At 39.6% G+C, this 26,384-nt stretch overlaps 1 protein-coding gene across 10 annotated transcripts in view; it reads right to left on the bottom strand.

Moving 5' to 3' along the window:
* Positions 1 to 26,384, bottom strand: part of CD2AP (CD2 associated protein) — a 131,004-nt gene that overhangs the window by 11,145 nt on the left and 93,475 nt on the right. For 7 of the 10 annotated variants that reach the window (XR_014786004.1, XR_014786003.1, XM_084821683.1 and 4 more), the window contains 5 exons: positions 22,492 to 22,651; positions 21,612 to 21,754; positions 6,196 to 6,311; positions 4,071 to 4,160; positions 3,296 to 3,483 (listed from right to left, as the gene is read on the bottom strand). Coding sequence is in view for 7 of the 10 variants with exons in the window: in XM_084821683.1 (XP_084677809.1) it covers positions 3,296 to 3,483; positions 4,071 to 4,160; positions 6,196 to 6,311; positions 21,612 to 21,754; positions 22,492 to 22,651 (697 nt within the window). In the remaining 3 variants the exon portion in view is untranslated. The remainder of the gene's footprint in view (positions 1 to 3,295; positions 3,484 to 4,070; positions 4,161 to 6,195; positions 6,312 to 21,611; positions 21,755 to 22,491; positions 22,652 to 26,384) is intronic. The other 3 variants (XR_014786008.1, XM_084821654.1, XM_084821646.1) reach the window with 1 other exon arrangement.

Genomic DNA, 26,384 nt, shown 5'->3' on the forward strand with positions numbered 1-26,384 from the left:
AAAACAGAGGAAAGGACTGTCCACCCAAAGGAATAGTCACTTTTAGCCCAGACATTCAACCGGTAGTGCCGAATGAATGTGGATGGCCTTGACTAGGTTGCAGTGCAGCACAGATCGGGGCTAGTGACTCCCCTTTGAATGCGACCAACGTTGCTACTGGACGTGCAGAGTAAGCTTGAACTGGGACAGACAGTTTGAGACCAGTCACTTCATCCATTCGTTTGATTGTCTGGACAACCCATGAGGCAAAACATTGTGTTGAGACCAGGAGCCCTTTGTGCTTGCCACCATAACAGATAAGCAGATGGGGGATTGTCAGAAAGACTCAGTCTTTGACTTGCAGAAAGCCAATGCCTGATGAACATGCAGGGCATGAAGGGTCGACTCAAGCGGAATAGATGGCAAAGGGAAGAAAGCTGGAAGAACAAAGCTTAGATTCAGATTTCATCCAATGCCATTTTGGGAAGGAAACTGATGTCGAGACGGAGAACCACCTTGTCTCTGTGAAAACTGAGGTAAGAGGGATCTACATGCAGGGCGCAGAGTTCACCAGAATGCAGTGCCAATGTAATGACACCTAGAAATGCCAGCTTCCAAGACAAGACGTGAAGATCTATATTTGCTAATGGTTCTAAAGGCTCAGAGGATAATGCCTTCAGGACGATGGAGAGGCTCTAACTTGGTACCATCCGTCGAATTGGAGGAGCTAGATTCCAAACCCCTCAGAGAAACTGCTTCACCTTTGAATGCGAGAAGATGGAGAAGCCTTCAATGGGAAGGTGAGAAGCAGAGACAGCAGCCAGGTAGACACGGGGAGAAGAAAGTTTCAAACCTCTGTGAAAAAGTGACTACAGGAACTGAAGAACTTGGTGCAAGGAGAACCTAACAGGGTCAAAGCCTTTGGAACATGCGAAAGAGGAGAAAGCAGCCCATTTATGGGTGTACGACTGCCCTGTGGAGGGCTGTAAGAGGCATTGAGGATGTGCTGGATTGGAGCAGGAATCTCCTTGTTGGTAGCGATCAACAGATCCTCCACGTCGTCATGTGGAATGTTTGAACATCCAGATTCCAAATACTGCCCTGCTCCTGAGTGAGAAGATGCAGCACTACCCTTTGCTAGGTGCAGAAGTGGAGCAAACCAACGCTGGTGAGGCCACCACGGGGTGACCAAGATGCACTGTGTGCTGTCCATCCTATCTTTGCCAGCACCTTGGTGATGAGTGGAAAGGGGGGAAAGGTGTAGAACACTGCCCCTATCCACACAAATACGAAAGTGGCCCCCACTGATTGCAGATAAACAGTATTGTCTCTGAGGGCAAAGAAATCGATTGGTGGTGTGCCCCACCGCTAGGAGAGATCAGGAAGTCTCTGTCCATCTCTCATTTGTGGGAAGTCAGCAAGGTCCAGCTGAGCTGGTCAGCAAGCACATCGTCCACATCAGCCACATGGATCGCAGTCAGACCAACCTGACAGAATACCCACCAATGAAAAATCTGGAGAGCGAGGGCAAAGTGATCGATCTCGTTCCTCCCTGCTTGTTCAAGTAGGTGATGACTCTGGTATTGTCTGACACTATCTGGACCAGTCTGCCCACCAAGTCCAGCTCAAACACCCTGAGAACCATGTGTTCGGTGGCCTCCCTGGGTGACCACCAACCATGTACTGTGAAGCTCCCACAGTGAGCTCCCCATTCCAAGAGGGACGCATCTGTAGGCACTACCTGGAGTCAAGAGGGCTGAAGGAATATGGCCTGAGTACGGTGATCATGCACCATCCACCAGTGCTGCAATACTTATGACAGGAGTCGAAGCTGGGTATGGCGGGCGTCCTGCTCGGTATTGAAATTGTGGAAGAACCAGTTCTGCAAGGTCCTCATATGCACGTGGGTGTACTGCATGACCAACATTGTCATTGTTCTTAGACCAAGAAGCCATTGCATTGTGAACACTGTAATAGTCTAATGAGCAAGTAACTCGGCTGCCAGGGAATCTAATGAGCAGGCCCAATCTTTAGGAAGGAATGCCTGGCCAGACCATGAGTTGAGGAGAGCCCCGATGAATTGGAGCTTTTGTATCAGCTGTAGATGCAACTTCTCCTCATTGACGTAGAGGCCCAAGTCATTTAGGAGAGGACAGCTCACCTCTATCAATTGAAGAAGCTGGCACCTAGTTGACACAACCAGTAACCAATCATCTATATACGGGTAGATCTCCACCCCATACACTGAAAGATAAGAGCACATTACTGCCATGCATTTCGTGCAAACCCTCAGGATGGTAGCAAGGCCAAAGGGCAATACTCGAAATTAGTATACATCAGTCCCGATTGTGAAGCGGAGGTAGCTTTGGTAAAACCTCTTGATCACGATGTGAAAATAGGCATCCTTGAAGTCGATTCAGGTGAACTAGCCTCCCTTGGACAACAACAGTAGGATCAATGATAGAGAGACCCTGTCCTCTACTCCTGTACCCATCGTTCTACTCCTGTACCCATCGTCCTATCTCTAGTACTCCTGCACCAGAGACCCAGGATAGGACCAAGCCCTCCATCCCTCATTGAGATGACAATGGAGATAACAATGCAGGAAGGGTTCTATGGCTCCTTTCGCCAAGAGGGTCTGTACTTCTTGCCAAAGGGCCTGCGATGGACACACTTCCAAAAAGGCATCTGGAGCGCCAAATGCTTGCTGGGTGATTGCTAGATCGCGAAAACGAAACAATAAAATAATAATAACCAAGTTAAAGGAATGAATGATAGACAGAACAGAAAGAAAGAATAAACCCTCTCTTTCTTCATTCCTTCTGCCCTTTCAGTTTTTCACTGAACACAGAAAAGTTCCCTAATGTGGCTACCACAAGGCAGCTGAAAGAGAACTGAGGGAACCCACTAGGGATATGCATGCTGGGATGGTGGGGTAGGATTCCTCAGCTATAGAACTTTCCCAAAAATGGGGCTCCGCACAGGTGCAGAGTCCATATATGTGATGCATAGAGACCATGAAGAAGAATCAGAGATAGTAAGCAGAAATTCCTAATATCATTAGTGGCACATTTCCTACTCCATGAATGATTAGTTCTTCATTTATGGACAAAGCAGTAGTGCGTGAATTAGCTCTTTATCAGGTAACCTAAATAAGTAAGTAGGACGCTCTCCTTAAAACATTTTCATATCAACTCTACATTAAAATGTTCAAACAAAGTGATAAAAATTATGACACACGTGAAAACTCTATCTTATAAAAGGTACAGTACACAGAACCACTGAAGTTAGGTGAAACTATGTGAACAGCTCTTACCCATGCTCTCTTTTCATTGTTTCTACAACAGTTAGCAGGTCAAATATCTGAGACCTGAGCTCTTCCAAAGCAGGCTTATCCCCTTCATCTGTTTCCTGTTTAAGTTTCATTTCCCCAGCAACAGTATTTAGCACAACAGAACTTGGTCTTGGTGATGAAGACAGAAGAGGTGAAGAAAATATGGATGGCTGAAATAGGAAAAAAGTCATCTAAATGGTACGTGTGTGTGCACGTGCTATCCATTTTTGTTTGTTGAAGGATAAGCAAAGTTTGTTGAGCTGCTGACATCCAACCCCTGAATAGAAAGCAGCTTAAAATACTTCCAGTTACCTCTAGATAGGTAGTGGGTGATCGACATTCTCTGGAGATTTAAAACGCATTCCTTTTATTGAGCATACAGTGGAAAGCCAGACATATTTCAGAGTTTGTTAAGACTGTTAAACAGATAAACAATCACTCACTCCATTTTCTCCACGAAAGCAATGTATCAATTGTGATCAGCATAAATGACCTTTTTCATGAGCAACCAGATGTTAAGCAATATTTTATTTTGGTAATAAGGTTAGTGTTAATATTCTGTGAGCCGTTTTTTGCTCAGATGGGCAGAGAAAACATTTAGCTGAAATGTTTTTTTCTACTGTGCTACCCAAATTTGTATTATTGCATCAGTATATAGATACCTTACATGAATGGATACAATTATATCCATTGTATACAATCACTGACATTATTAAGCTTCTTATAACAAATAACGTAAGCAATATCAACACTGTACCTTATTAACTTCAGATGGTTTTAGTTTGGCACTTCCTTCCTCCTGTTTATGCACCTTCACACTTTTCTCTATGCTTAGAGCTGGAGTAGACTTGTGAGAAAAAAGTAAAAGTAAAATAGAAAGTGCTCTTTGAGAAGCATATATGCAGATATATGCCAGCTTATCTGCATATTTATTTTAAAATCTATTACTTGTGAAGCTTTTTATCTACTGTACTTGTTCATAACACTCACAGAGTTCTTTTTACTTTCATATATACTAGGCTGAAAGTTCTTAAGTGAAGGAATGATAAAATCTGATATTTCTATATACTACTGAGCAAGGGAGGAACCTGATATTGATCAGGGCCATATTAAGTACACTTTAAAAATCTTAGGCAGCTAATTAATTCCTAAATTTTACTGTGGGAGATGAACTAAATAATGCTTTTGGTATTCAGACCTTGGCCTCATTCCACTCTCTCAATGCTGGTAGTGTGGTAACTTAGCAAAAGATCTGAAGTGATATTAGAGAAAATAAATCAAATAAAGGGATATACAACCACCACCAGCAGCACACACACACAGCCTTCTATGTACTTTGCAGGTATCTCTTTTGTTTTAAGATTTTTTTAAAAAACCATTTACTTAAAAAAAAAACCCATTTACTGTGAGCATTGGCAATGTATGTATGTATGTATGTATGTATTTATTTTCATTTCATTTCATTTCTATACCGCCGAATAGCTGAAGCTCTCTGTATGGATTGGTACTTGCCAATCTCTCTGTATGGATTGGTACTTGCCAATCCATACAGCTATGGCTTGAGATCTCTCATCTCCATTGGTTATCAATCTGTTTCTGATCCAAGTTCAAGGTGATGGTTATATGGACTACATTACTCCATATGACTCCCCACCACTGCTTCATGAACTGAGATTAACTGGGCAGACATTGCTTCAGGTAACTCCACTATCTGCAATGACACTACTTTTCATCAGGAACAGGCCAATTTCAATTATGGCATCTATAATGTGGCACTCTTGCCCAAGTGAGAACTGCCAGCTCGCATTTACTGAAATGGAGCTGGTGGAAACCTATCTATTTCTGTGGTCTCTGAACACTTGGATTTGACTTGGTTAATTGCTGGTGCTTATTAATGTTTAACTTTCAGGATGCGTAGCTTATGAAGTAATTTAATAGCTTTAGGGAGCAATCCTCTCCATGTTTAGACAGAAAGTCCTAAACTCACAGCATCCCCTCAGGAAGCCATGCTAGTGCATGCTGGGAATTTTTTCTTTCTTTTTTCTGTCTAAACATGTAGAGGATTGCACCCTTAGTTAAGGCTGGTACATATGTCAATTGGCAGTCAAATATGTCAAATATTCCATGAAGCCAAAAGTGCCACTATGTAAAAGCTCATATTTCTTATTCTGTTATGGTGTCATTTGTTAGCAAAAACAGTAGCTAATGAAAAATCTGAATGTAATGGTTGAAGAAAAACACAAGACAAATGTTACACACACACACACACACTCTCTCTCTCTTACTTGTTCTTAGCCCAAAGGCTGAGAAGTGCTGGGGAAATCCAAAACTTTTTGTTGTTCTAAGGAATTTAGTATCTTAAAAATATCTGACATTATTAAACAATATTTGACTAGTGAATTGGACAAATTTATTTGAATGGTGAAATGCCCAACTGTAGTGTTAGACTATTTTATGATATTGTTATGTTTTAATTAGTTTGTAGTAAACTGCTAGCATTTGGCAGAAAAACAATGTATTACACACATAATGAAAAGAACCTCTTTTTCCCCACAGACAGTATTATAAAGTACACTTCTCAAATGGAAATGATGCCCAGTGTGTATCTACAAAAAATGTACATGAGAGCAAGTGTAGTGAAGTGGTGAGAGTGTTGGACTGGGAGCTGGGAGATCTGGGTTCTAGTCCCCACTTGGCCATGGAAGCTCACTGGGTGTCTTTGGGCCAGTCACAGACTCTCAGCCCAACCTACCTCACAGGGTTGTTGTTGTGAGGATACAAAGGAGAGGAGGAGGATAATGTAAGCCGCCTTGGGTTCCTTGCAAGAGGAAAAAAGGCAGGATATAAACACAATAATAAATAAATAGAACAAATATACTCACTGAATTATTGCCACTGAAGCGAACAGGAAGCCTCCTGCCAGGCATCTTTGGCCTGTTAGCTGTGGGATGCGATAAATTATCTGAGGTAGATATTATATCATCAAAACTTAAAAGGTCTAAAAGAGAGTTGAAAGCAGAGGGCATAATTAAACGTCAGAAGCCATTAATGAGATAGCATTTTAGGGCAGTATCCTACACTGTCCACACAACACTGGGACCCACTGCTAGCACAACAGGGAGCTAGTGGTTCTTAAAGCAACTGGAAACTAGCGTAAAAACTTGTTTCTGGAATGGGGCAGGTCAGCAGAGGTCACAGAAGGGAGCTCCATTGACCTGTCCCAACTGGGAAATGAATGTTTCCGGTAGTTTCTGGGGTTACTTTAGGAAGCACTAAGTCCCTGTAGCATTAGTAATGGGTCCCACTGGCACAAAAGAATGAGCGGAAGCACAGCAGCATTTTTGGGTATTACCCTTAGATTCTACTTTCGAATTATGCTATCATATTATATTACAGAAAACACCAAGGCACTATGATACAATACATTGTACAAAATAAGGTTCGGAGTGGCTATTAATAAGTTAAAAGAGGAGTCCAGATTAAAAAAATTAAGAGGACAATGAAAACTGGGAGCAGTGGTGACCCAAGCCACATTTCCAATGCAAATATAAAGTTGAATGTATAACATAGGTAGTAGCTCTCAGGCGGAGATTGCAATTAAACACTTAAACAAAACATACAAATAAAGTAGTGAAGTAACTAATCCATCTATGTGACCAAGATGTGGCTGTTTAGCCACTCAAGTTCTCCGTCAATTTATGCAACCTGTCTCATAAGAGTATGGGGGCTTGTCGGGAGAGGGTTGTGCAAAATATTGAGTTCTGAAAACTGAGCTGCTTGATGAAGTATGATTACAGAAATTCACTCAGTGATATGATATATATGTAGACATACAAAATGTTCTGATGCTCACCCACATAGGAACATGTATATGCCCTATACATGTTCGTATCTCACACTCACATACAGATACACCAGCTCATACTACCCACAGAAACCACTCGTCTATACTCATTATTTCAAACTACTTAAAAAATCCACTCTCCTGTTTGCACTACTCACATACCTTAATACAGAACCTGTTCAAACTACTGATTCGAACAGCAGACTTCCCATAGTACTACCTCCTCCTACCACTGTATCCTTTCCTACCCAAAGCCATTGTGTACTGACTTTTTCTTAGAATGCCAATTGTAGGACTTTTTTCTGCCTAAGCATGCATAGGACTGCACCTTAAATGGTTGGAATGTTCATAAAACATTCCACACAGCTGTGCAGCTGAGCCAATGGCCAGGGAGGGCTCACCTCAGTCAACTGAAGCAAAGTTCTCACTTCCAAGTAATGTAGCCTGTGTTCACCTCTTTTTTTCTCCTCATTGCATTTAAGTTCATGTGCAAACTGGAAAATTTCATTTTTCCTTTTTTTGCAAGTCTACATATTCTGAGTTTTAATTTGATACCTGATTTATCTCTGTACTATAATAGCCTTTTCCTTGCTAATTATCCAAAGCTCGCTTTGAATTGGAGAATCAATTTATTCTAAAATGAGGAGCCTAGTTGGGAGAAGGGCAGGGTAAGAAACTGTCTGTCCATGATAAAGACACCCTTCTCTTGCAGAAAAATAAAGAAGGTTGTCAAACTTAATTCATTAATTTAGAGAATTTATCTACCACCCTTCATAAAAAAGATTCCAGGGTAGTTTATATCCAAAGTTCAATAAAAACATAAAATACAACCAACATAAACGGCAAAACAGAGTAAAACACTAATTAAAATCAGCAGACAGATGTGAAATCTCCCAATGGCCCGGGAGAATTAGATTATGTTTGCCTAAAACCTGAAGGGTAACAAGAGTTGATGCCAGGCTGGCCTCTCTGGTGAAGGAATTCCACAAGCAGAGTGTCACAGGTGAAGATCCCCTCTCCCTGGATATTACCCACCTCAACATGGATAGCAGGAAGACCTGAAACAGGGCATCAGCAAATGACATGAACGTCCGGACTCGTTGGGCCCAGGCCATTTGGGGCCTTACATGTCAGCACTAGTGCTCAGAAATGAATTGTGAACCGGTGAAGTTCTCTTAATACTGATCAGCTACTCCCAGCAAGCTAGTCTTGCACTCATATTCTGTATTGGCTTTAATTTCCAAACCATCTTCAAGCGCAGCCCCACAGCCAACGTACTGTAGCAGTCTAACCTGGAAGTTACCAAAGCATGGATAACTGTGGCTAGGCTATTCCTGTCCAGGCGATGCTGCAGTTGGCATAATTTCCTGATTCAGCGAAAGGTGCTTCATGCCGCTAAAGACACTTGGGCCTGCAGTAACAAAGCTGGATGAAATCGCACCCCCAACTGCAAACATGATCCTTAAGGGGGAGTGCAACTCCACCCAGAATAGGTTGAACACCATCTCCCTGAACCTGGGAACCATCAACCCACAGAATCTCTGTCTTCCTGGAACTGAGCTTCAGTTTATCAGCCCTCATCCCACCCATATTCAGCACTTTCATTGCCTCACCTGATTAAGATGCTAAGGAGAAATAGAGCTGAGTATCACCAGCATACTGATGATGCTTCACCCCAAATTCTCAGACAACCTCTCCCAGCAGTAAAAAACATGGGTGACGACACATGGTCTGTTTTAGGGTTATGCAAAAGTTGTTTGTAGGACACAACAACCCCCGAGAGTGGGTTGCATTGTTAATTTGGTGCCCATGAGCACCACAGCTCACCTAAAAACCCGGTCTCTGTATGTACCAATCCACTTTAGAGTAATTCCACTGGTTTTACTGTATGCATTTTTCTCAAAGTGATAAAATGCCAGACAGAAGCATTCTCTTTCTCTGTGTTCTCTCAGAGAAATGCAGGGTGAGTTTTGGAATATCATCCGGGAATCCAAGTATTTCCACAGCTGAAATCCATAATATTTTATCATCTTAATCAAGGGAGTCCCAAACATCTCTAAAGTGAAGCATATATGCAAGAGATGTTTTTAAGACTATTTTCTAAATGGAGAATTTCTCAGAAACTTTGAGTACTGTAATTTTTTGCGAATTCTTTTCACTATTTAGAAATTTATTGTTTCATTAAAATAATTCAATGGATACAAGACAAAACAAACTGAGGAACTGGATTGGATACAATACTTATCAAATCTAAATCCAATCTAATTTTTTCAAGTGACTAGTCCTAGGAAGCACACATATTTATTCACATAGCTCTTCAGACATACCAAATTTTATGTAAACAGTTTTCGGTGTCTTCATTTTTTCTTCAAATTTTTTTTTTAAAGGTTTTTTAGTTTTGGTCTGTTAGGGGTTTTTTTTTTTGCATTTTTTATGGTATGTGGACACTAACTGGATAATTTGAGTTTTATTTTGATTTTTTAATGTTCAACTATTGTTCATATTTCTGAATAATTTTAATTTTTTTTCTCAGTTTCTACATAATAAGAACTACTTTGATGACATCTGAAAGGGTTAGTCCTAAATATAAACTAAGGGTATATTTGATATACCATTTATGGTATATAAATTTAGTCATTGTTTGTAAATCTGGAAAGATGAGTTTGGGCAGAGGGCCAAATAACTCGCTTTTGTTTTTTCAATGTTTGTGACTTCATGGAACGTCAAGGGGCTGCGAAATGTAAACAAATAGAAAACAGTTCTTACTAAGTTAAAAGAGATCGACAGATGTTGCAAAAGGACTGGGTTGGTGAGACCTATGTCACAGATACCTCAACACGGTGCAAATGGGTTGTGATTTTAATTCATAAGTGATTTTCGATTTCAGTTCAACAGGTGATTCTTGATATTGAGGGGTCTTTTTTGATCTTGGCAGGAAAGTATATGGGTAAATTAATTGTTATGATCAATGTATATGGGCCAAAGACTGATTCTCCAGCTATGTTTCATGTTTTGCAAAACTGGTTGATATTACCTGTGATTATTTGATTGTGGGTGAGGATTTTAAAGAGGTCTCAAATCATTTGTTAGGAGGTACACCTTCTCCTAAGACTCAATCCGTTGTGAGATTGGCACTCTGTGCTTATATAATGGAATATGGTTTAATTGATGCTTGGAGAATTTTACATCCTGCTGGTAGAGAATATATATTTATTTTACCAGTTCACTATAATTGCTTCAGATTAGACTATTTCTTGATTTCTACAACTGCAGTATGTCAAATCAAAGATTGTAGGATTGATACATTGGTAGTATCAGATCGTGCCCCAGTATGTTTGGAACTGCAATTTTCTGATACTCCTAGGGCCCCCGTCTTTGGCATTTTAATGTTTCTCTTCTTAATGATGAGAAGTTTAAACCCCAGATGTTAGCTGAACTAACAGAGTATTTCAATACTAACGAGGGTGCAACAGGTTAGTGCGCCACTGAATGGGAGGCTAGTAAAGCTTTTACAAGGGGCCGAATTAGCTCTTAAGAATTATCAAAAGAAGCTTAAAAAACTCAACAGATGCATTTAAATAAGAAGCTGAAATCTCTTATAACTCAGTTTGCCACTTCCCCTACAGCACAACTTTATCAAGAGCTATAGAATACTAAGCATGAGTTGAATAATATTCTTTCATAACAGGCGGAATTTGCTCTGAAATGTCTACGACAGAAATACTGGGAAAATGGTGAAAGTCCTAGTAAGATCCTTGCACATCATCTTAAACAGCATCAACATCAAAATGTTATTTCAGCTATTAAGGATGAGAGTGGCAAAGTATATACTTCCCCTACAGACATGAACTCACAATTTTTAAAGTTTTATTCTGATCTGTATACTACCGGTAATAAGATATCAGAGCAAGATATGGATGCTTTTTATCTCAGATTATTCTTCCACGTTTAGATTCTTTACAACAACAGCTCCTTTTAGCTCCTCTGCATTTAGAGGAAATTATGAATGCAGTAATGAAAATAAATACTGGGCAATCACCCAGACTGGACGGATTCCCAACTGCATGGTATAAAACATTCTCTAGTTTTTTAGCCCCAAAGTTGTATTGCCTCTATAACCATATTTTCAAAGTGGGCTCCCTTTCATCGTGGTTAAATGATGCTTACATTACTGTGATTCCTAAGCCAGGCAAGGACCATACCTATTGTGCTATCAACCTATATCGTTAATTAATGTGGATAACAAAATATTAACAGCAATCTTGGCCGATAGATTATGATGAGTCATGGCCGTAATGGTTAGATCAGACCAGGTGGGATTGATTAAAAATAGACAGGGGGCTGATAATCTTAGATTAGTTGTTGATGTAGTTGCTTTAAACTCTGAAAGAACTGACCAGGCGGCCATCATTTCCTTGGACGCAGAAAAGGCCTTTGACAACATTCATTGGAAATTTATTTTTACTACATTGACTAATGCTGGTTTTCCTATAGAATTTTTGAAATGGGTTAAAATCTTATACTCGGCTCCTAGAGTGAGAGTAATGACTAACAGTCTATTCTCAGCTTTTTTTTTTTTACTTGGGCGGTACCAGTCAAGGTCGTCCACTGTCCCCATTAATATTCAATTTATGTTTGGAACCCCTGGGGTTCCAAATACTACTATTAGACTAATACTACTATTAGACAAAATAGTATTTATTGATTTGTCCATTTTGGCATAGAATTTAAAAATAGCCTTAATCTTAAACAAGCTTTGTTAATTGTTTCTATTTAGTCTATTTGATCCAGACTAACTCAGAAGATAAATGATTATATATATATTTGCTTACCTTCTTTCATTTCTTACTTTTTCTTGTTTTTTCTTGCTTTTATTTTAAAATAGATAATATATCTAGTGTAAAATATATTACTGAATGTTGAAGGTTTATATTAAGTTTTATTGTTATATAATAGTGTGTGTGTGTGTGTGTGTGTGTGTATATATCTAATAATACTAGGCTTTGGGAATGAATTCTAGACCTCTTTTTTGTTATAAGATTGATGATATGATATAGTAATGTAAGGTTGTATACTAAATTGTAAGATTGTTAAGGTTATAGATATAGTCTTTAAAATAGAATGACATTGGAGACCGGGGGTGCTGGAGCTTAAATTCAATTCGTTAGGGGGGAGGGAGGGGGGAGGAATTTTCTTCTTTTTTTTCCCGCTTCCTTTCCTCCTCCCTTTTCCCTTTATTTTTTTCTCTTTCTTTTTTCTTCTCTTTTTGTTATTGTGGTGTCCTCCTCAGAATATTGTATTGCTGGGAAATTGAAGCATTGATGAGGCTTTTGGTAATTTTAGTACTGTTTATTTCATTCATATAAAATAAATAAAATATATATATTAAAAAATAATTTAAAAATAGCCTTTATGCTGAGGTCTTTGTTGTTTATCTCAAAACTTCAGTCACTGGTTCCAGCTTTGATAAAATTGATTAATACTTTCGGTGAGTTGTCTGGCTATTCAATTAATTGGTCAAAGTCGGAAATAATGCTGACTGGAGATACTCTACTGTATTGGCAATTTCGACAGCGCCCAGAGTTCATTACTTACTCAGGAATAATTATCCCTAGAGACATATCTCAAATTATTAGGTTAAATTTAAATAAGATGATTAATGATATTTCACGAGATATAGATGGGCATCTTTAAAGTTGAGTTTATGGAGGTAAGGTGAATACACTTAAGATGAATACCATACCTCGAATTATTTATGTTATATGCAGGATCCCCATACTTATTATACCTGGCAAATATTTCCAAAAACTTAATGCTTTGTTTAGTAAATTCTTTTGGGGTTCCTCTCCACGAAGAATAACTTTAAAAAGGATGCAACTTCCAATTAATAAAGGTGGGTTCAGTTTTCCGAATCCAGCTACATACCATCGGGACGATTTGCTGACCTGTACTAAATTTTGGTCTTTTCCACTCAGATTAGATTTTCCACCTTGGTCAGTGTTGGAATCTTCTTGTCTGGAGCCTCTCTTTAAATGGATGGTATTAGGTTCTCGGCATATTAAGGTAGACAGAGCTCCTCCCCAAATTTTGGCAGTTAGAGAAGTTAATGTCACGTCAATTATAGTTTGATCCATTTTCCCATGCTAACATGACTTTATGGGGAAATCCAGATTTAAGAATTGGCAAGAAAATGTTTTTATGGTGGACCAGGACAGATAAAATGATCTTTACCCTGGATGAATTAGTGGGGGTTGATGATGAGTTTTTGTTATTTTCAACTTTGCGAGATCAATTTGATTTGCCTGCTACAGTGGAATGGCAATACTTGCAATTGAAACATTTGGTGGTATCTAGATTCAGTCCAGCAGCCTTTACTGCTTCAGAGTCCCCTTCGCTGTTGGAAATACTTATTGAAGCTGGTCAGATATATCGACCTACGATTCATGTTTACAAACATTTATTATCAATGAACAAATATGATACAAGTGGTTTACAGCAGGAATGGAACAGGGAATTGAAACGTCCTATTTTGTTTCATCAATGGAGTGCCATCTTGGCGTCTGTAGCCAGAATGTCTTTTTAACAAAGGCTTGTCAAATCTGGCTAATTGTTGGAGATGCAATGTAGTCAATGCTTCTCTTATTCATATGTTATGGAAATGCCCGATGGTTGCCTCCTTTTGGGAGGAAGTTATTATATGGATAAATTTTGTATTGGAAAGCTTTTTAATATTTACTGATGTAAATGTTCTTTTAAATTACTTACCTGCTTCTTGGAATGTAACACATGGTTAGCATAAATGGAATTTTAGTGCCCTTTTGGTTGCTAAAAGAATGATACTATGATATTGGAAGAATAAAAGTTCACTGCCTATAATGCAATGGACTTCAGACTTAACAACACTAGCAACATTTTAAAGAGTGGTATATAGGCATAACTTGCAAATGGACTTATATGTGGATATTTGGTCTGCTTTTACTGAAGTTTACGTGTAACCTATTTTTTTTCTTTTTTCCCTTCTTGAATATTGTAATATTTGAAACTGAGGATTTTAGAGTATGTTGTATTTTTATTTTGTTCTTTTTATTATTTTTTTTTGGTTTTGTTATGTTTTCTGTTTGTATTGTTTTGTTAAAACTCACAATAAAAAATTGGGGAAAAATAAAGAAAAATCTAAACAATAAGGGAAGTGTATACTATTGAGTTGTTATGACTGAAAATATTTATAAGTATTCCAATAAAAATACTTTCCAAGTAAAGCTTTCAGTTTGTTTGAATGCAACATATAAATCTCACTCACAGAGCAATCCTACGCAGGTCTACTCAAAAATAAGCCCCATCAACTTCAACGGGAATTACTCTCAGCTAAGTGTATATAGGACTGCAACCTAAATGTGTTTTATTAGGTTTTTTGTCCTAATTAAATATTTCAGTTTAATTACTTTTGGCTACTCGAAAAATCTTTGATATATTTACACAGAACATAAAATTAACTTTTTTTTAGTTTGGTTGACTAAATATAAGTCAAACTAACATAATAAATCAGATGTCAATTGATCTTGGGAAGTGGAAAATTTTCTGATTCAACATTTTCTAGAAAACCCACATCACTGGTGCTAAATCTAATGTAATCAATGTAATGTAATCAATCTAATGTAATATTAGCAACACTATCATGAAAGGATGAACATTACACAAGCATTTTGTTTTTATCGTGATCAGACTATAACCACATGAAAAGCTATATAATAAATTCCAGAATACTATTTTGACATGATAAAAAGAGCCTATTATGTTAATTTTAATGAGCAGAGTCAAACAGTATGGAAGAGCAGGTGGAAAAACTGTAACTGCTATTAATTATGTCAAGGTTACTAAACACAGTGGGCACAATCCTGTTCCTACCCAGAGGCACAGCAGAGGCCCCACATGCATCCAATCACAGCAGAGTTCAGGCAGTAACATATGCCTGCATACACTCTAATCAAGGTGTAGCTGAAGTATGGAGATACCTCCTCTTTCTGCTACTGTTAGATGTCTCCTCCAAGCTACCCAGGCACTCACGTACATGAGCACAGGAGCATCTGCATGACTGAATCATAATGACCAGCCTACCTACCCCTCCTTTGTAACCATACCCCGGCCCCCCGGTTGCTGATTAGTGATGAAGTCCTAGCAGTGCCTCCCTTCTTGGTGGGCCTCTTTTTGTCTGAGCCCTATCCATAATGTACAAACTCTGCTCCCAGAATGGAAGGCAGAATTATGACCAGGGTGCAGAACCTCAGCCCAAAGTCAGCTCACCGGGGTTCCTCAGATGGCCATGCCCCCTTCCCCATGCCTCGTCTCCTTTCCCCAACCACTGATCATTTGGTGGTTTCCACTGCAGTTTTTTCCCCATTCTAAAAGGATAAAATGTTCTCCTAAGGCTCAGTGACTGACAGTAAGAACTTAAAAGATGCTGATATTTTGGCCCTATTCCCGTTTATCTTTGGCCCCACCCACCACTGGAATGTGGCGCCTGAGAGCTTGTCCCAAAGTAAACTCAGATGTTGGGCTGAAATAGGTTCTACAACCCTGATCATGACCAATATAATTTTATGGAACAAGAAACCCAAAGCAAGAAAAATAGGAAGAAATTACTTTTTAAAACATTATGCAATAATGTCACAAAACCATCCAAGGATAACATTTTGTCATCTTATATCTAGGGTAAATACTTGAAAACATAGGAAAATATATTTAAAATGAAGAGATGTTCAAAGAAATATTAAGCACACATACCCTCAAGTGAAAAGTAATTCTACACTGGCCAAGAATAGAAGCCTAGGTTCAAGAATTGATACGGAACAAAAAATTTGGATTGCCATATAGAAAGTTATCTTACCAAAATGGAGAAGGGAAAGGTAATTTCCTGACACGTAAGAAGGGAAACATGTCAAACAGGATAGGAAACAAAATCTGGAAAGAAAAGTCAAGGAGAGGAATATCTAGAAAAGGTTCTGAACAAAAAATATCTTGCAGGAGAAGTACATTTGTTGGAATATTAAAACTACATCTAGCATGGCAGCATTATCTTCAGTATATAACCAGAGCAATCAGGCAAATGGCAGAGTATTTTAGGGCTCAATCCTATGCATGTTTAGACAGAAAAACGTCGTACAACTCTCACCATGCCCCAGTCAGCATGGCAGACTGGAGCATGTGGGAGTTGCAGGACCTTTTTCTGTCTAAACATGAATAGGATTGTGCCCTTAATTTCCACTTATAGACCTTCTACATATATCTTCTAAAACCATGTATATATAGAAATTTGGATAGCATGACAGAAATAAAGCCCCTGTATCTTTCACATTCATGTTGTCAGCTTTGTAAACCTGGGCCTAACTCAAAATGAATGTAACAAGGAAAAATGGTGCCCCAGTTTGTGGCTTAGTCACAGATTATTAAACTGGAATACCTGTGAATACTGAGTCAGTTGGGACTAAAAGTAGAAATTAAAAACGTTAACAATATATATCAGAAGGCTACAAGATAACACTACAAACGACAGCATAAAATGATGGAGTCAGTTAACGGCTGAAAATAACTTACTTAATAATGCAGTTAGCAAGATCATAACATAAAATGGGAAAACAGAAGGAAGAAACTTTGAGGTTAGATAACTGGAAGCAATAAATCTTACATTTAAAAATGGCTAACCATATGACTCACTGTACTGGTTTGCACGATTGAATAAGCCACTTTGGCTTATTTAAACCATGGTAGGCTGTGATGCATGCCGGTGCATGCCTGATGGTTTTTGAATATTCAAGCTGCATCTTGTCATGTTGTCTGAACCTGGACGACACAAGCCTGTTCTAAGGTTATGTGACAGTTGTTTAACCCTTGCACAACCCCAGCTGCCCGGGTTTGGACGACATGACAAGCCACAGCTTGAATATTAAAAAAACTCCCAGCACGTGCTGGAGCCCACCGTAGCTTTAAAAAGTGGGATATAGTGATCGTGCAAACCGGGTTGCCAACTACTTGGGAACAAGCCAGATGCAATGGGGGCAGCCACATATCTGACCAATTCACATATAAACTGCCCCCCTTAAGAGGTTAACCTGGTGCCAGTATTGCAATGTTTTAGGTGCCAGGCAAAAACATTTTAATTTATCTAAACTTTAAACAGATTTTAATTTGAGCAAATCTGACATTTTTAAAACCCTGGGTTGTTGTCAATGAAGTGGGAGTGAGCAAGTATACTGACTCCCGCTGCCTGATCGCTCTTGCTAGGGCTGAACAATCCAGGGACCTGGGAGCATCCCTAGGTTATTTAGCATGATGTCTGAACAGGGAATTCTGGGTTGCTGCAGGAGAGACAACATAGAGTTGGAACCCATGGGTTGTTTAGCCCCAGCGTGTGCGTATGCTCACACTTCATTCACTACAACCCAGGGTGACGGTGACATCCGAATGCAGCCACTGCTGGTTTTAAGGTTTTACCTGCAGCCTTCATTGCTGTTCTGGTGTTTTATTCCATTGATTTTACATTGTACACTACCCTGAAATCTAGTAGGATGGGCTGTATATAAATGTATGCATATCTAAATAAATGAATATTCCAATGTGGCGTATTCTTTACATGAAAAAGGTCACAGGGTGGGAGGTGAAACCTGCCACTCTTCCACACGTCCCTTTTCCTGTGAAGAATGAGGCAGACCCAGACACAATTACCCTGCACATCTAGTGACCTTCCGCTCAATCGGGAAAGAGGTACATTATAGGATACCCTTACTGAAATCACGACTAGACAGAAAGAGGTAGAAAAGAATCCAGTCAGATGTAGAGCAAGACAGAAATCAGAATGAAAATTGGGAATGCTAATAGATGATAAATTTACCCTTCTGCACCATCACAACACATCAGTTCTTTGTATCTAAATGAGGCAGATCAGTATTTGCTAGAGTAACACTGAAATCCTATGCATGCTTACTGTGAGATAACTCCCACTGTGTTCAATGGTGCTTACTCTCAGGTAAGGATGCAGAAGATTGTAGCCTAAATGTTCCACCAGGAAATTTTCAAATACAACATCAGATCAAAAATAGGGACACTGTGGCACAGATTTATGCACAGAGAAAGAACTTATGAAAATAGCATTAATGTTCCTTAAGCAAATGCCAGTAAAATCCTTAGAAAACTGCAGAATGGGTACCTCTTCATATATACTTTACAGAAAATATGTATGTTAATATAAGTGGTCATTATAAGAACTCTTTAAGAGTTGGTGCCTAAATTTGCTTTTTTCCTCTTCCCTCCTCATCCTTTTCCTTTTGTGCCATCCCATTTAGATCATAAAGCTGCTGGCAAGGACTGTCTTATTTTTGTTGATTGTACTCTGGGAGCCTTTTTGGCTGAAGAACAGGGCAAAATGCTTTAAATAAATAGATTTAACTTGAATGGCCCAACCCCTGGGCTCTATAATCAGAGCATCAGGACCTATAAACTGGTAGCTAGAGCCTACTGAAGAATTGCCAGCACTACTGCATTAGTAAGTAAGCTCTGTCACAGATATACTGCTGCCACACAAAGACACTCATGCAGCACAAGACAGATAAGGAAGTTCTTTTGAATGATGGATGCTTTCAGACAGAAGGCTCCTAGTGCTAGCCACTAGAAGGCTTTAGGCAGCTATTCCATCTTCATGGATTTTCTGCGGTAAAAGAAAAGAAGGTAGAAGCAGTGAAGAAACACATGTGGATTACGAATGGAAGTCAGTGTCTGGACTACCTGTAAAATTCAAAGAATGTGGCAGGGCAATGTTGTGATCAAAGACTTGTGTGGAAGCACCTGATGTTCTAGCAGCCAAATGGAGCAGCTTTGTATCAACTTGCGCAGAAGAGGTGATTCACCAGGTGATATAGCCCAGCAAGCAACAGATCTGGCAGGAGAGTTTCCTCATTTGCCAAGGTGGTGGTGACGGCAGCGGTGGCAGGGAGATAAAAGGGCACCTCAGTCTTGGCTCGTCAGCAAAATGTTTTGAACCTCTGACCACCTGAAGGGTTGAGGTTCTCCTTACGGAACATGTCCTTTAAAACTTGAACAGGAAGCATACTTCCTAACAGCAAACAGCAGCCTAACAGAAATACCGCAATTCAAGGTACAAATGGGGCAGAGTGTTACACTGTGAGAATCTACATACTTCAGATCGTCCCACTTCTTTTTGAGGTGGCTTCAGTGTTACACAATGGCAGCTAGGAATATATCTACCTTTGAAAAACGGAAGGCATGCCTTTGGCTTCCCAGCAATCACACCAAAGCAAGCTTCCACTTTTGAGCGCCACCTGATTTAGAACTGCAAAGTAGTAAGTTATAGCTTAGTATATTCTGGGCCACCAGAATTAACAGCACGAGAAATTAAAACTGAATTGTGATGGAGAACTCACTACAAGGCACCAGAGAATGAGCAAGTCATTCACTGTTCACTGAATGCCATCTAATGTTTGCTTGGAGGAAGGAGACAGACAGTAAAGAAGACCAACTAAGGGAGAGCCCTTCCAATAGTGAACTGTAAGCAAATCAGTTTTAAGATTTGTTTCTGCTAGTCGCAATAATTTCTGTTAAAAACACTTTAAAAGTCTAGTAATTTTGTGTAAATTGTATAAATAATCCAGCATGGATTAACTACATTTGTAAAAAACAAATAAGAAAACAAACGTTCTCACTTTACCTACAAAAGGAAAAGCTTAAAGGAATGTCCAAATCCCAAGTATCAACCAAGGAAGGAATCAACGTGTTTAATTCAGTAGTTTGATCTTCTGTTTTGGTAATAATAATGCTACCTCATTTTATCTACTCCACTGGAGTCCTAGTCTCCTTAATCAAAAATTAATTTATTCATGCGCCTCACTTGTGCAGGACCTTTTGATGTGAATCAACTCTCTAAACCACATTTATTTTATAAAAGGAAAAAAGTATTCTTATATTTTATTTTCAGAAAGCTTTGGGGGGGACTTAACTATTGAGAGAGAAATCAAGCTATTTTTAAGGTTTCTGAATTAGCATATAATATTAGAACAAGATAAAATACTTTGATGCAAGTCTAGTATATTAAAGAATTGTGTTGGTTTTTTTTAAACAGCAAGAGGCAAATTCCCAGGGAGGCCAAGGACTAGAGACCTGAGTGGGAAAAGGGCTGAGAATCAGAATGGCTGAAGATGAAAAGCAGGGACTAGGGAGTAAATGGGTTGCGGGAAGGGAGACTCACATAGCACCTAGAATTATGAAGGGGCAACATGCTGTTGGTAGGAAGGGAGGTGACAGCCCTTGGAGCCTGAGGAGAGCAAAAAGGTGACCTCAAGAAAGGAGGGCTGAAATTCAGTATTGTTTGATCTAATCAGACCACTATTTGACTAGAGCTCCAGCTGTATTATATAGCATCTGCTTTGAAGCTGGCTCAGTCCCAGGCTAAGAGGAATACCACAGGTTAGGAACAAAGCAATTCTTGCAAGAGCCAAGTTCATGAGTTTATAAATTTCACTACTCACCCCCCAGCAATTCTATAAAGTTAAAAAAAAATCTGTAAACCAACCCTTGCCAGCTAGTGACTTTTAGACCCAGTTTGCATGTCACGGCTACCCAGGGTTCATTGGTAGCCATAAACGAGCAGAAGCGAGTGAGCATGCTGGCTCCCTGCTGCCTGCCCCCTCCCACCCAGCTGAACAACCAAAGGATGCTCTGTACCTAGCTTGCTATTGGTGATGTCCGAGCCCAGAATGTGGGTTGTCACAGAAGGAACAACCCACGCAGGTACCCATAGAACAAACCATGCTCCTGCGTCATTCATGAGAACTCATAATTTAATAAACCATGGGTTGTTGCAATGTGTGAACAGGCCTCACTGAATGTAGTTCAGTTGGTAAGACAAACTTGGTTCAACCTTTAGAATCTAATGATATATTCAAGGCATAGCAAAATTGCAGAAAATATTGGGAGGATGGTTTTCTTTGCAATATAAATGATTTTTTGTTTTAAGGATCCCCCAACTTAAAAAAGAAAACACTCTCTTCAGGATCACTTTGAGATTTCTTAATTTTTCCCAATATTGTACCACTTGCTTATTATGTACTGACTTTTAAATTAGAATATTTTCAATAGTACACATTCTTTATGTAGCTCCCAAGAGCTTTGGCTCTTCAAATATTGGAGCAATTCCAGAAAAAATATGGATTCAACATGTCCCTCAGGTTCACCTGAAGAATTTTATCCTAATATTTCCAGAGGGGCAGACATATTAGTATGTTGCAGCAAAAACAACCAAGAGTCTTGTAGTACCTCAAAGACTAAATAATCTATATTATGCCATAATAAATTTGTTAGTCTTTGAGGAACTAAAGACTCTTTGTTGCTTATTTTAATACTGCAGAGTGGGAAACCCAAAAGATTTCTCCAGTCTGTTTTAAAACATACCTGTTTCTTTCAGGCTCTTCACTGCAACTGAATCTACCTCTACTGATTTTGGTCTCAGTGGTAACTGCTCAGAGTCTAACTTTAGTTTTGATGCTGGCTCAATTTCAGATTTTAGTCGCCAGGAAACAACTTCTCCATTTGTCCTGTTTGAAAGAGAAAATAATTTAACTTATTAAGTATTAAAAAGAAAATAACACGACTCTGTAAAACAAATCTATGCTTTAAAATGTTCCACATACAAGTTTACACAAAAATTAGGTCCAGTTCAGATAGCACGGTTTGGAGGTGCAGGAACATGCATGATCTTACTGTCTGCCTTCTCCCCTCTCATGTGTGGGTTCCCACTTTCTGGTTTTCTCTAATCATAGTTTCCCATGATGTCAAATCAGCAAACTAGGGTTAGTGCTCCCTACAAACCATGTTTTGTAGACTCACTTCAAGATATGTTTTTAAAATCACAATTTGGAGGTTAGGAGAAACCATAATTTGCTGATTTGGACATAAGGCAAATTATAGTTAGAAAAAACAACAACAAGGAAGTGGAGGAGGGAAGCCAGCTGTGAGAGGTGAGGAGTAAGAGAGGGTATGAGAGCCTGCAGCACGCTCCCAAACCTCAAAAAAATGGTTTGGAGGAGCAGATTTGTAAGGTCTGGATGAGGTTATATTCTACTGATGTACATACGACTAGATGGTCAATATATGCATTATGTAACAATTATAATCTCCATACCTTGCCTTTTAATAGTCAACCACAGTAACGCAACCCTGCTTGCTCATGAAAGAGTTCCACATGCAAGCTTAGTAGCATTATGGTGCAGCAGTATGTGGACTCTAACACAGCAACCCGACAGTTCAGCATATCAGAAAAATGAATACTTACTTAGATACTGGGGGTTGCAAGATTGGTTTATCTGGCCATTTTGGATGCAAATTCCCAGCTCTTAATATGCTATTACCCTTGTTTGGAGGGACAGGCTTTTTGGGTGGTACTTGAGGAGCTACTGGCTTAGATGTCTTCTGATCTAATACTGTTTTTTCATCTGGGAAATAAAATAGAGAAATATTTGTCAGTATTATTTGGGTGACTGAATGAGACTTACTTTTTAAAACTACAATTTTTTAAAAAACAAAAACTAGACAACAGTGGAGGTGGGGGAGACACGGCGGCAGCAACAATGGGAGACAACAGTGATGGGCTTTCCTGCCTCAGGCTGCAGGAGACCTTGCTCCAGTGTTGGCTCTCTGTGGGAAACTGCACAGAAAGCCAAAAGAAGACTAAGGCCTTGAAGAACAAGCTTTTCTCCTCCAGTCTGCCTTCTCAGATTCAGAAAGTTGCAGGAATTACTTCCAGTGGGGACTGAAACTGGTCTCCAGACAGCCAGAAAGATCTAGGTTCAAGGCTAACATATTATTCATAAGCAAAAAGTTATACAAGCAAAATATTGACATTCATACGTTATTAAAACCAGGAATGACCCAAGTCAGTGAGTTGATCAACAAAAGCCTGTGGAGGGGAAGAGCCCTAATTTCATACCAAAACATCCAATCAACTATTTTACTTTAATGCTGTGAGGTCAGATTCTTCAAATTTCACTGCACATATTTGGTATTTCCTCTTAATTATCTGTAATAGCTAACACTACAGATTCTGCACAATATTTACCTATTTTGTTACCTTACAAATAAATAGTTATTCCTCACCGTTAATATGGAATTACAGTAGTTAGTCTTTTAACAATCACCATTTCCCCCAGTTTTTACTAAAGCAGAGGTCCACATGTGGAAAGAAGTTTCTTCTTTTCTCTGATATTTCCAACGCTTTGAAGGATATGTTTCTGTTACTTTATTAAAACAATTGATATTAAATTCTGTTTAACAGAATTTTAAAAGGGGGGTTGGGGAGGGACTTTGAATTAATAAGAGTGTGGGTTTTTTTAAAATTTTGAAAAATAAATAATTTTTAAAAAAATATTAAATTCTCTTAGTTTATTATTTATTATATTTTTAATTTGCCCATTAATCGATGTTCTCCGGACAGATTACAAAACTAAAAGAATAAAATACAATATAAAACCATAAAAGCTAATTGAATACAATACAATAGAAAAGAACAAACAGTACAGGAACAAATATAAAATATATAAAGACAGCCATAAAATCTAAAACACTAAAATGCCTGGGAGAAAGGAAAGGTTTTTGCCTGGCACCAAAAAGATTATGTAGGTGCCAGGCAGGCTTCCTTGGGGAGGGCGTTCCATAAACAGGGTGCTAGGACTGAGAAGGCCCTCTCTCTTGTAGCTACTCATCTGGCTTCCTTTGGCAGATACACCCAGAGGAAGGCCTCCTAAGATGACCTAAGGGTCTGAGCAGGTACATATGGGTGGAGGTGATCCTTTAGATCAGGGGTGTACCACCTTTTCGGCCACAAGAGCTGCATGTGATTCTGGGCTGGGGGCACACACACATGCAGGCACACAGACATACACCAGCAATCCGCTTTCCTTGCTGAGAGAGAGTGGAGAGCCTTTTCTCCACCACCTCCTCCAGAGATACCGGTACAGGTCACTCTTCATTGCTAACCGCAGCAGGGAAAGCGTGATCTGTATGAAATCGGAGGGGAACAGGGTCAGTACTGGCAGTAGGTGTCAGGGTACCTACTGCAGGTAGGTGGGTGGGGGTACACAGGTTCTGCACCCCTTCTTTTAGATACTCTGGTCCCAGGCCATTTAGGGCTTCAAAGATCAACATTAGGGAATCAGCTTTCATCAGGGGTTCATCAGGCCCCTTCTTTGCAGGTGTTCAAGAAGGCTCTGAAGACCCACCTGTTTTCGCTGGCTGTCCCATAACCTCTGGACTGCAGGTTTTGTTGGGGTAATTTTTTTTTATCATAGTATTTTATTGTATATGTATTGCCTATTTGTATATTTTGTACCATTTTAGTCCTTATGTTATCTTAGGAGGGTTTTACCCTTAAAGCCAGTCTCATTTTGTAAAACTTATACAAAATAAATAATAAATGCCAGCGAAACATGACATTAGAATCTGCTAATAGAATCTGTTATGTTTGCAGTGCCCATACTGAGCTTGGATGGTTATTTAATGAACTTCATTACTCAAATCAAGATTGATTACAAGCACCTGCACAGTCTGCATGTTTATCTTTTGTTTCTTCAGATAGCCATTCAGCTGGGCAGTACTTCCTGGGATACCCATGCGACCACTCACCCTAATGTGGCATTCCAGGAAGTGCTGATGGACAGTGACACATGTTGCTGCAAGCATGAACTGAGCTTTTCTAAAGCTCTTACTACTTTAGAAAAGCTCACTTTGTGAGCTCAGGTCTCTTCACCGACAAGCTTTGTCAGTGCAGGTCTCTTCACTGACAGGCTTCCGGCCTAGCAGCAGTTCCTGGAATAGCCATATGACCACATGAGGGTGAATGGACACACACATTCATTCATTCATTCATTCATTCATTTATGAGTATTAATTAAACTGCTTACATCTACAGATTTCAAAGTGCTGCACACAATTAATAGTAACATAAAAATAAAGACCAAAATATAGAATATATCGTCTCTACGTAAGATAGGAGGGTACACGACATAGGGAAGGCTTGCATAAACAGATGGATCTTCAATATCCGCCTAAAAATAAAAAATGTTGGCATATGTCTAATGTCAGCCATGGGAATTCCAGGAAGTGCTGCTGGGCTGAAAGCTCATCAGTGAAGAGACCTGTGCTGCTGTGAGCATGCATACACATTTCAAGGAAGCAGAGGCCTGGAGGGGAGCAGTGCAGCCTGGGGCAGCTGGCTGGCAGGCAGGGATGAAATCTGTGCTTCAGTAGCAGTTTGTACAACATGAGATCTCAGAATAATGGAGAAAGTTCATCCAAGGTTGGACAGAGGAATTAGTAACCTGATGAGCAAATTACAATTTCTGTTGGGGTACGTTTGTCCATCACTAGTTAACACCAACGCTTTGAACTCGGTTCAGAAACAGACTAGAAGCCAATGCAGCTGACAAAGCACTGGTGTCACATGGTCACATCGATCCAGTTAGCAACATAGCAGCTCTATTCTGAACTAAAGTTTCTGGGCTCTCTTTAAAGGTAGCCCCATGTACAACACATTGCAGCAATCAAACTGGAAGGACAGCTGGCTATCTCTGTCTGGATAGGGTTGCAGCTGATATATCAATCCAAGCTGATAAAAGATGGCCCTAGCCACATGTGCCTGAAGTGACAATAACAATGATGGATCCAGGAGCACTCCCAAGCTGTGCACCTGATCTTTCAGGGGGAACACAACCCAATCCTGAAGAGGTTGAACATCATTCAACTGGGCAGAAAAACCACCTGCTAACAGTATCTCCATCTTGTCTTGAGCTTCAGTTTATTGGCCCTCATCCAGCCCAGTACCCTGCTCAGGCACTCGATTCAGGACATCTACTGCTTCACCTGGGTTAGATGAAAATCTTGCAAATTTATCACAGCAAGCAATAGATGACCTGACCAATTCCCTTTTAGGGTCAGATCATAATAACCTCTTCACACTGTGAAGATGCCATTGATGTGGGAAAGAAGTCTTTGGGGGTGGACTGTTTGTGGGGGCAGACCATTCAAATAGGTCCCCCAACCACGCAGAGGGGAAAATCTGCTGAAAGTCTAAATCATTATCAGGCTAGGTGGTACAAAAAGCAGAGATGGTGGAAGAAGCAAGAGAGTCCAAAACTTAGGCCAGATGTTGTGGCTATGAGGTCTGCATTTTAG

Source organism: Heloderma suspectum, chromosome 1, assembly GCF_057233095.1.
Source record: "Heloderma suspectum isolate Gila_16-S chromosome 1, 16-S_ref, whole genome shotgun sequence".
Classification (NCBI taxonomy): Eukaryota; Metazoa; Chordata; class Lepidosauria; order Squamata; family Helodermatidae; genus Heloderma; species Heloderma suspectum.